The sequence below is a fragment of the Harpia harpyja genome, chromosome 14, assembly GCF_026419915.1.
Source record: "Harpia harpyja isolate bHarHar1 chromosome 14, bHarHar1 primary haplotype, whole genome shotgun sequence".
Lineage (NCBI taxonomy): Eukaryota > Metazoa > Chordata > Aves > Accipitriformes > Accipitridae > Harpia > Harpia harpyja.
The window spans coordinates 24,880,008-24,891,897 of record NC_068953.1 but is presented as its reverse complement, the minus strand read 5'-3'; the positions used below and the strand labels follow the sequence as shown (position 1 = coordinate 24,891,897).

General features: G+C 38.1%; 1 protein-coding gene and 1 long non-coding RNA gene across 9 annotated transcripts in view; both read right to left on the bottom strand.

Moving 5' to 3' along the window:
- Nucleotides 1–2,620: 2,620 nt before the first annotated feature.
- ZFAND6 (zinc finger AN1-type containing 6) overlaps nt 2,621–11,890 on the bottom strand; it is a 39,136-nt gene continuing 29,866 nt past the window's right edge. For all 8 annotated transcript variants that reach the window (XM_052807046.1, XM_052807050.1, XM_052807043.1 and 5 more), the window contains 3 exons: nt 11,498–11,598; nt 4,161–4,274; nt 2,621–3,580 (listed from right to left, as the gene is read on the bottom strand). In XM_052807046.1, the coding sequence (XP_052663006.1) occupies nt 3,432–3,580; nt 4,161–4,274; nt 11,498–11,598 (364 nt within the window). In that variant the 3' untranslated portion in view covers nt 2,621–3,431. The remainder of the gene's footprint in view (nt 3,581–4,160; nt 4,275–11,497; nt 11,599–11,890) is intronic.
- Nucleotides 4,281–11,491, bottom strand: LOC128150679 (uncharacterized). The gene is made up of 3 exons (XR_008238134.1): nt 7,191–11,491; nt 7,063–7,136; nt 4,281–7,030 (listed from the first exon to the last, which is right to left on the bottom strand). It is a non-coding gene; the product is annotated as an uncharacterized LOC128150679 (long non-coding RNA).

Below are 11,890 nucleotides of genomic sequence, written 5' to 3'. Positions count from 1 at the left end.
TTCACCCATATTCAGGAAAAGTAGAAACCGATAAGGGAATAGCCTTGAAATTAGAACTAAATAACAAAGACCACCCCTTTTCAGTAAAAATGGTTAGATGCTTGTGACTGCCAAACCGAAGAACGGGTTTCCTGCTCAACTTCTTTTTTCTTGGCAGAGAAGACTCATTAGAAGAAATGCAGCAAGCTGTACAGCCAGATATTCAGTGTAAGATGACAAAACAGCATTGATGACAGCCCATCTGTGACGGCTCTTCACTAGTGGAGACGCAAGCTCACATGGTGCTGTTTGAAAGGGGGTCTTATTTAAGTAATACAATGCCCAGCACAAACTTCTGTAAAATTCCTGTACCTAAGGTAAAACTCCATTCCACTGATGGTTGGAAATGTTTTTAACACAGTGAAGATGTTTCATGCCAAGGTTATAGGACTTGGGTAGAACCTGTTTATTCCAAAACCAAAACAAAAACATCTTGAAAGCAAGTTTCAAATACACACTGTGCATCTTGGGAAGACAGATTTACTCAAGTGTTTTGTAGTGCTGTGAATGTGCTGGTATTAATTAAAACGTTCAAGCTGATGACACCAAATATAAAGCTTCGCTAGTTACCCAGATTGAGAAGCAGATCAACCACCATGATAACACACAGCCAATGCCAACGCCGAAGCAAAGATGACATGCAATTCTTAAGTGTGAGGGAAAGGTGGATGTCCAGTCTATATGCAAGCTTATAGATCAGGACCATATACTCTTTCAATATTCTTAACTCTAGAGAAATCTGCACAAGCCAGGCCAAAGGAGGTGTAATTAGATTGCTTTGAGAATGATAGGTGTGCCTGATGCTGATCTGCCTCACTGTCAGTACTGCCATGGCATTGCAATGCAAGTTTTCTCTTGGCACCGTTACGTTTCCCACTGTATAATCAAGGGCCAGAAGAGTTGTTGCTTCATAATGGGTGGTAGTAAAGGGAGTATGTGAATTCCAAAGGCAGTTGCTTTTCTTGTACCTTTTTTTCCTTTCAATCTCTCAGATACCAGAAAATACAAACATAACCAGTTTTCCCCCCATTGTGGAATCTACAGCGTGTGCTCTCTGCTTAGCCCAGAAGTATCACTGTCAGATGAAAAGCAGATTGGAGGGGAGGGCATGTAGGGGAGAGAAAAGGACACTTTTCGGAAAAGGAAGAAAGAAACCAGAAATAGGGAAGAGGGAGGACTCAAATTGAGAAGAGAAGGATTAGAGAATAGGGAAGTAGCAGCAAACTGAGAAACACCCATGAAAGAGAAGATGCTGCTGCTCTTCCACAGTCTGTGCTGTACAAGAGGAAGTTTAGCAAATGCTCTGAGGAAATACATGATCTTTGACCCATAAAATGGCAGACCATTATGGAAACTGCTAGAAAGAGTTTACTCCCTTCTTTACTATAAAAAAAAAAAGAGTGCTTCATAGATTGTGCTTAAGCCATTTTTGCAAGCACAAAATACTTCATTTATTATTGGGTCTTACAGATTACTTTCCATAGCTATCTGACAGAGAAAGCTCCTTCTGCTGCATAGTGTTTATATGCTAAATGTAGTGCTTTATCTACTAATTGCCAGCCATAGCTTTTAAAGAGCATTCCAAATTTTAAAGGATGTAGCCAGCTTTGATTAAAAATTTAATGTTTTAAATAAAGCCATGCAATCTCATTTATTTCACAAACGCTTCAAAGCAGCAGCAAGTCACCAAGTGAAATTTAAACTGCAGATCAGTACCATCTGGAGAGGAATTAGCTCTGCTTTAGTGTACTGTTAAGTTTGGTGATAAGCAGCACTGGCTGAAGTTCCCATGACACTACATAAACCACTCAACCTTTGAGTTACATAAATGACCAGGGTGGTTGAATGGTTGAGGCACAGAATCTGATCTGACAAGACAGGCAACCTTAATTAAAAGAAACTAACTAAGCACCCTCACAAGACAATAAAAGAACAATTCCTCCTACCCCCAAATGTGGATCACTTACAAACCTGTAGATCTGCTAAGGAGGGTGGTTGTGGCAGTGTTCAACATTGAAGTCTATGGTTTTCAAACCTCAAGAAGTAAGGACATCTCACTAGAGAAACTTTCTCAAGACCCATTCTCTCACCTAACTTCAAGGAAGTCTGTGCAGTCCTCTCTGTCTATCAGACAGTGGATCACAAACCCCATGGCTGTATTTCCTAGAACCAGAATCACATGCATGGATCCACAGCCTAGTCACTGGCCACATCTGTTTTACTTGTAGGTCTGCCCCCAACTTAAGAACATTGTCACAAATGACCCCAACTCCTGTACAAGTGACACCCTGCACAGGAAGCACAGGAACTCCCTGGGCAGAATGTATCATGGCACAAGGTAGAAAGCTTCTGGAAACTGTAGTCTCTCTGATAGTTATAGGTGAAAGGGTTAAAAAAAAAGAAAATCAGAAGTTAGCTGGCATTAGGATATACAGGGTCTCTGTGAATAAGTACACAGAGTATTTGTAAGTAAGGAACCACCAATGTATGTATGTAAGTAAAGGAACCACCAATGGAAGGTACCCATGAAAATAAAGCAAGAGAAATCCAAATTACATATGCCAGTGACAGCCACAGGGGCTCCGATTTTTTTAAATTTTATTTAATCAAAGTTAAGACATGGATAAACATAAATACAGCACAGGTACTTCAGATCATTCTTCATATTTGTGTACAGACAGACTGATGAATGTAATCCCAATGAAACCTGCAGTCAATGAAGTGCATACAGCCTTCCCCCCACACACACAAAAACAAAACCCAATTAAAAAAACAAACAAACAAAAAAAACACACAGACAATCTCAGCACACACTCTCATTACAAATGATTCATACATAAATAGGTAGAGGGTGCAAACAAGCTAATATGCGAACATGTATAACCTCTCGTTAATGGGAAAAAAAAAACCAGAAGCAGCCATAATGATTAAAATACATTCAGTTACTGATAACTAGTTGTGCCATACAAGGCATTATCAAAAAAAAAAAAAAAAAGAAAATTGTACTGCAGAGAAAAGCTATATACAACAAGAAAATAAACTGCAAAGTTAACGCATGCATGTTTTATCCTGGAAAAGCACAGCCCTCCAATATTTTCTCCACATTTGTTATAAAAGCCCTCTGCACTCAACTAAAATTAAAATGATCTTAAAGGATAATACTTGTAAAGTTTACTTAAGTCTTCAGCCACAGAAAACTGCAATGAAAATAAATGTTCAGAGTCATTTTCAAAACAAAAACAAAAAAAAATCTATTCATCTGATGACATGCATGATTAAAAGGTCTAGGCAAGATACACTGCTCTACGTTCCTGATGACTAAGGAAAAAAGCTCAAGTCAATTTAATCTGCAGATGGTCAGAGGATTTTTGTATTCCAGCAGAAGCAGCAGTTCAGATCTTCTGGATCTTTTCCCCAACAACTACAGGATTCTCTTTTCTGATTTTCTCAGCAGCATCAGCTTTGTAATTGTAAGAGCAACTGTGTACATCTGAATAACGGTGCATACCACAGTAAACGTTTCCACACCGACATTCAAACCCTGTGGACAGAAATATTAGCTTAGACATTTCAACATTCTTAATTATAATGGTTTGTTTTAAATCCTGAATGTGTTCACTCACTAGCAATAAATCTCAGTCACCAGTGTCAATCAGCCAAAGAGCCTCTGCTGCAGAAAGCATAAGAATCACAAACAATATATTTTTAAGCAATTACAGTAAGATTTGACTTGACCATTCCTTCCTATCACATAACACTAGCACAAAACAGCTCTTTTTCTTTGTTTATGAATCTTCACCCCACAGAACTCAAGTTTTCTTAGGCCCTTTCACTGAACCACTGCAAAGTTCATTAGTGAACAGCAGCAAACTACCATCCAATTCCTCTGCTAAGCAGACTTCCAAAGGGAAGTATTTGGAATTAGGAACTTCACTTAAAGACAAGAAGTTGAAAAACAAAGTGATACATGAATGACTAAACCTAGTAAGAGACAGCTGAAAGTACCTTTGGCCAAGTTTTATTTCAAATCAACAGCATCAAAATGACTATGCCCCATTTTCCCCTTAGGAGACCCTTTCAAAGGTCCAAAGCCTAAGAAAAGCAAAATCAGTGTTTCTTACCAGTAAGTCCAACCTTCTTCCTGCACATGAAACAACGATTCTTCTTCTGTTTTGGTTTATCAAGTGACTTGTCTTGTTCTTCAGGTGTAGGCTCTGCATTCTCTGACACTGAAGCTAACATTAAAAAAGTTAATAAGAACAATGGAAAAAAATGTCTGTGTCTCTCCCTCTAAATCATACTATAATCTAAAGCCCATGTTGTAAATTTAAGTTCTGGGGTTAGCCATTTTGCTGCAGCTTCCATGTCTGAAGTGCAATGGACTTTCAGTAGTGATACTGGAACTCACTTCAAAATAATTTAAGGGGAGAATTCACTGAATGCTCATACAAAGTACACAATACAAAAATACCATAAAGAAACAGCATAATTAAAAATTAGGTTTAAGAGTAAGATTCAGTGCTGTCAGATTTGGGAAGACACAAACACCCAAGTGTTTCCCTACCAGTGTTACTAGTCCAGTTCCTTTTAAATCGGCTTGTACAAAGCATTGTATTTATTACAAACACTTGAGTAAAACACTCCCTTTCAAATACTGAATCAACATTATTTTTGCTGAAGGCTGCAATACTGAGGCTGCACAAAATGCAGTGTTTCAGAACAATCTCTACCACTGTGACACTGCTGCTCTTGCACACCTGCAAAAAGTCTACACAGAGGCTAGTCGCTACCTGGGGTGAAATACTATTAGCTCAAGATAAACAGACTTACAGGGAGGAAGTACAGTATCCTGAAACCAAGAAGGAAGCAGGTAAACACCTCATTTTAAAGACAGTTTTGCTAAGACAGCTTTCAAACTACTTTAATATTCTCTCACATCTGAAAGAGACAGGTTACAGGTTGTGTGGGAGAATATAAACAAGTAATGGTAGTATTCACCTGACCCAGGTAAAAATAGAAATTGGCTCGTTTTCCCCAAGTATTTGCACATTCCTTACATTATAAAACAGAAATTGAAACCAAAAAAACCCAACTTCATTTTGAGAAGGGCTAAGAGCCAATCTCTGCCTACCAGCCATTGCTAGATCACAGCAGGACAAGTCTCCAATGAGTAAGGTACACAGAAGCTAGGAGTATTTGCAGCAAAGAGGCAAAGAACAAAGGCAAACTCCAGCTGGGAAGAGTGGTAATGGAAGCAAAGCTAGAACCAGTGCTGTAAAGAAGGGAATACAACAGCAAGCCCAGACATTTGTCAGGGAAAAAGCTGCAGGCATCTCTGTGCAGCTGGACTTTTGTTAAGCAGACTGTCAGATGCAATTCTGTGCTAGTTCTACACCAGCCAACTGCTATTCTGCATGACAATTCTGGTGGGGCTTTTTCCTGTACTGCTATTGTGATGGGGGGGTTGTTTGTTGTTTTTTTGTTGGTTTTTTTTTTTTTTTAAGGAAAGGGCTCCTTCCACTTTTGCAATGTATCAAAACATTGTAGTCTGTTTCAAGCAATATCAATGGATACAAAAATACCTGACCACCAGCAAAGACTTTGCCCAAGCAGACAATATATTCCAAAGGTTAATCTAGCAGAGATAGACTGTTATACATGGTTTATTAAATACTTTAAAATTCACTATGTTACAAGCAGAGCTTTTCTTTGTCCTGAAATTTGTAAGAATTGATAGTTTGCAAGAAAAGGTTCAATGGCTTTAAATGGCTGTTAAAGGGCACATTTCTGAGTGGACAGATAATATCCAAAGGTTTGCAAGACAAGAATCAAAAGCAGTAAGGATTAAAAGATGTGAGATAATTATCAGAAGTGCTAAGACTTACTCAAATGAACTCTTGCAGTGTTATACAGAACAGACATTGCAGTGTTTATTAATTCATTACGAAAGCTTCATGCCATGACTTAGCGTTTAGCAGCTAACATGCTCAAGTTTGCATTTTCTGTTGTAGCAAAATCCAGTTAACCTCAATATAAGTTTTACTAAAAGCCTCTGTCACTATTAGCCAAATTTAGGAAAAACCAGCGCTGCTCCCTGCATAACAAGGCTCTCTAATACACACATACTTACATTTTCTTTGCGGGTATGGCTCTCACATTCAAAAGGTTTAAAAATATTTAAGGGCTGCTGCTCACTGTAGAACTGAGTGGGAAGATCCTTCTACTGTTGCCGCAAGTCACTTTGTATCTACTGTAGTGACCATAAATTTTAGATCTCAATTTTTTTTGCATAGAAGCCAGACATTTGACTCAAAATCCTCTTTGATAATCATGAATATCCCAACCACTAAGCCACCTTTAGATGACAAAGTGCCAGTGTTTAGTTCTCCATCTACAAGCTAGCTGTGATGAATGCAACAGAAAAAAGCCAGGTAATATGCAATACCACCCAGTTTGAAGCTTGCAGGAAACATGTTGCAGCCACTCCCAGCTGCTGTACTTTGTCTGGATTCCAGGATGCTGCTGTCTGCTTTGCTGGAACCTATTCCCTCCCTTCCCCCAGTCCCAGCTCTGCCTTTAGCTGGAAAACAGAAGCGTTGGGAGCACCAGTACAAGCAGCCAACTAACCAAAAAGGAATAAAGCATGAACACACTCATTTTTTTGGAGCTGACAAGTTGGGCTGTCCGCTAGAAGTTCCCTGTTTTATAGAGCATGTTCTTAGGTGATCAAAACAAGCAGAGCCTGGATTTCCTCCTAAAGGCAGAAGCTTTTGCTACTGCTTAGCTTGTGCCAAACCTGCTTGAACTTCAGCGTACTCCAACTGACCATGAAAACGGCACCCTCAAGATAAAGCACACTCCAGTCCTTGCATCCTTGCAGGCACAACACACAACTCCGTGTATTTGCTGCAAGATTCCTGACACCTGATCTGTTCTCTCCTCTCTCCCTACTCTGGATGTTTTGTCACCCCTGCATTACTAGGCAGAGCTTCTCAAAAAAAAAAAAAACAAAACACACCAAACCAAAAAAGAGTTCATCATTCCCTCAGGAAGAGTATAAACAGCTACATTTACCTCTTAAGTGCATCTGACCAGACCTAGGAAGAATGCCTGCTCCTCCAGACCTGGGAAGAATGCCTGCTCCTCCAGACCTGGGAAGAATGCCTGCTCCTCCAGAGGATTGAAATGTGAAGTTAATCCTAAACAGAAGATCCCTACTTCCTAACATTTTAACACTAAGCTTAAGTAATCAGCCTAAAATACACTGTTTCAATGTTAGGAAGAGGCAAATTAAATAAATAAGAGCACACTTACCTACAGAATTTAGTTTTAAATCTCCCTCGTGAATGTTTCCTCTCTCCCTGGAGCATTCGTCCAGTAAGTCAGGATATCCTACATTATTTTCCACACTTGTATCATAATCATACTCCACCTCTGAGTCCCTGGTACTGTCACAAAAATCTCAGGTATCCATCAATTACTTTCCAGTACTATCTACTGAGCTAGCCCTGATAATGTCCACTGAAGTTGACACCATTAGTTCAACAGCATTCACCTTAGGTCCAGGTTATCTCCACATAAAATTCTGTAGCAACTTAACTGTTTTAATATCAAGTTTTTTTAAACTTAGTCAGCAATGACTGAATTATTAAACTGGTTTACTTCACTAAAAACCTAGACAAGCATAAAACCAGATGACTTCATTCAGAAGAACAGCCATATACCTTTTAGCTAGTTATTCAAATCTCTGTATTTTGATTTTTCAAAATAGTAACCACACCATATTACACAACTGGTTGCATTTTGAAATGCTAATGTATGGACCTCTCCAATTCACAGTAAGTTAGAAAGTCAGAGTGACTGTTTTGGCTTTCAGAAGTTTTCAGGCTCTTTGAGGCTGAAAGCCCACCTGTTAACACAAATTATACTTTTAGCCCTATGTTTTTGAGTTGTAAGAGCTCCATAAACTATGTGGTGGAGTGCTCCTGCGTTCCATGACAAGTTTCATTTACCTTTAAAAACCTCCCTGAAACATGAAGCATGAATCCTAACCTGGATGGTTTTAAACTCATTAATCCTAGAAAAGTAAAGCGCCTCTTTACCTGCTTGCAGGCTTGCTGGGAGGCAGCCCTGTTAATCCTCTGCCTAACAAATAAGGAATCCTGACTGGCTAATCCTAACAGGGCTGTAATGTTGAGCAAAAGGTACAACAGCCCATGAGGCAATCTAAAATGAGTTGGAGAGATGCTCAGAATAGAAGAAAGCTGCTAGAAAAGCTGAATTGTAACTTAATGAGTTTCATTTTAGGTCATCTTTAATGGTATATTCATGATATTTAAGAACATTAAAGTAAAAAAAAAAAAAAAAAATTCTATTAGCCCCTACCTAGCATCTGGGCTTTTTGCAGTGTTCCACACCTACAAGCATTATCACACAATCACGAAATTTAAAATCTAGGTTTATTAACATATTCTATAGTTTTCCTCTATTTCTTTTGCAATGCATAAATCCAATGAAGACAAACAAATCTCAACTGCTCTTTGGGATTTTTATCCCTTTGTAGTTTTAGCTTGTCTGCAAACAGCAAGGACTGTGTGCACACAACTCAAGTCCCATTTATCTGTCTGCTTTAAAAAAATAATAATAGTAATCTAAGAAAGCTTAACGGTTCACCCAATCTTTCACTCATTGCTATTGTAGCCTAGTAAATTTTGTTACATGGCAAGTTAAGGGGACCTCAACTAAATACAATAGACTAATTTATACAAGTAGCATAGAACGATTTGTTCCAGAACAGACATTCCAACAAAGCAAGATTTTTATCAGAATAAATACTGAACAAATTATCAAAGCAGACAATTTCTTTTTTCCTGCCCTACATCAACAGAAATAGCATTATAAGCTCTTAAGTCTGGGACCAACTACCACATTTGTGACTTTTTTTTTTTTTAAATGCTACAAAGCCAGACAATACTAAGTAACTTTGATTCACACATTTCTATTACATTCTTGACAGCAGCCTAAAATTCAAATTCTGAATGATGGGGGTGGGGGGTGGGGAAGAAACTTTAGGATGCACGGTTGTGACAACAATTCAATGAAATCCACTTAGCATCCATATAAGCTACTTGCTTTCCAAACTTACACTTTCAAAGCAAAATACTTTAAAACTGGAAAAACTACATTTCCTATGATTTTCAGTTAAGGGATAGCACAGAAGCAACTCTTCAGGAAACAAGGCTGACCCTGCCACAGTGAGTTATAAATAGGGATTGTAATTTAGAACTGCAATTACATGGTGGTGGTGTTCTTAGTTTAGAAATCACTATGGTACAAAGAAAAGGACACAGACAAGTACTCTAGATACCTGATATAGGTTGATCCTTGAAATACATACTGTAAAATGCAAATATGCCCCTGAAATCAAAGCTTCTAGTTGAGAAACCTATCTTATCTTCTCATAGGGAGAATTTGCTTTAGAGGTAGAGAATTAGAAGGAGCATAAATTTTTCCAAATGGGTAAGAAGAGAGACATTCCTCTGAAAACTTGCTGGGAAAAGTATTTTCACAGGCCCAAGTCACCTCACAGTACAAGCATCAAAGATTATTTCAAAATAAAGCACTCCCCCCACCTCCCAGTGAAAAGACAGTAGAAAAAGACTGCAGATGCAAACCTAGAGTTTCAACTTACAGCTAAGCCAAGCAAGTAAGATACATATGTAAACAGAGAGACTAATTCAGGCACTGGATGGAAGATGAAGAATTACAAGACTAACAGGAAGAAGGGGAAAAAAAAAAAACAAAAAACCACAACAGGGTAGTAGGAAGATCAGCTTACAGAAGTTGCCTTTATATTCTCCAATATATGCCACATCCACATCAGCATAAACCAACAGTGCGACATTCATGTGCCTGAGTGAGGTGTTCTACTTCTGAGGTTCCCAGAAAGGGATGTACCTACATGGGAGCTGGGTTACAGCTGGCACGCAGCGCATCCCAGGTTCCCCATACTGCAGAACACAGATGAAAGTAGAGCCATATCTCTATTACTCAGAGGTATATCAACTAAAAATCTAGCTTGCAAGCCTACCTCTGCTGTGCAAATATATAGAACTTAAGAAGCATAAGCCTCTTCAGCACTTGCTCTTCTCTCGAGCTGGGTAAGGCCAGACATCATTTATCGGCATTAAGAGCATGCCTTATGTGCATTGTCAAAACTGAGGCAACAAGAGCTCTCTGCTCCAGAAAAAAACCTAAATCACAGGTATTAGAACATATGTCTAGAATACACCTTTTTAAGAGTAAACATGTTTCTAATAATTGACATCTCAAAGGCTAGGACAAAATGGCACTAGCATTAAAACCTTTTCTCTGAGTTTTACAGCTACTGTTTGTGTGACCGAGGAGGTGGCCTTACTCAGCACAGTAGCTGAATAATGACTCTTCTATTCCACCCTACAAAAAGGAAGAGTTCAGGTTTAGAAAAGTATTTGAAAAGCAGAACTTTGATACCAGAGATACAATGAAAGAACTTATATTTAGCATCTTTCAGTGGAATTACATGTTGTATCTGTGGAAAACCCAAACTCCTATGTTTAGACTAGTCTACAGAAACATAACGCTACCCACTAAAACCTTAGCTGTGTCAGCAGAAGTAAAAGGCAGAACACTTACTGACTTACCTTCAAATACCTTTTATAATGTCTATGGATTACAAGTCTGAGCAAATTTTGTATACTATCTGGCATTTTTACATTTTCCTAAAAAATACTATTAAAAAGCCTCTTTTCTTTTAAGCTCTACAAGCCTGCACATAAAAAGAAAAAAAAAAATCAAAGAGAAAAAAAACTTTACATTGTATCAGCAATAGGGATTTTAAGCCAATATAGTTAAAATTGCCCAATCACTCAGCCATTTTCCTTCAAGCAACCAGAGTTTGTGGTTTGGTAATCTTGTATTTGATAAAGTGAATTTCAGTGGGTCAAAAATATTACACCACTACAGTTCATAGGTGAAAGGTTCTTTTATAGGTGTTTCATGTTTATACATGATACTAACACTGTTCTTATAATAGCTATGTCATAACAACCTTTACCACAAATATGCTTACAAACTGTGATATTTGCTGCAAATAACTACTCTGAGAAGTAACAGATACTCAGAACTCTACTTACATGTAATAGGTGTGGCATAAAGACAGAACAGTAGACTGACTGATTTGTGCACTTCCAACCTCAATTAAAGCACTATTTATGGCAGATACTGAAATTGCCAGTTAAAAAGTTTTCAGTTTAAAGACTTGCCTTTTAACTAAGAAAGTTTATCCTTATTTTGCCTTCTGACTTCACAGAATATTTGGGTTTGAGAATAAGCCATCTCTTGAACAGTAGTATATTAAGAACAGTCAAGTTTTAAAAACATTATTCATAAGTTCTGTCTTTGAAAACTAGGCACCAACCTTGCAAATCTTCTGTCTCAGGTACTGTTTTGTCCACAGCCGTACTATCTGGTTGGGATGATGCTACAGATTCTGTTAAAAGTGACTGACTTGACACAGGGCTGTGGGGCAAAAGAAAAAAAAAAATGTTATGATGTTCATGAGGCATGTCCATGTTCTATAAAGCATTCCTGAAAGAAATACATTAGACCACATCTTGATGAAAGAGCATGCCAAAACTTTTCACTCTGAAGTTGTTTCTTAACCACTTAAAAATGCCACAGTGTCTAAGAATACCAGACAATCTGAATTGATGAAAAAGTTAAACATTTTTGCATTCATATTGAAAGCAATAAACCAGTTCAACTATAAAAAGGGAAAAAATATTTTCAAGTAGTTTGGCATACCATCCTT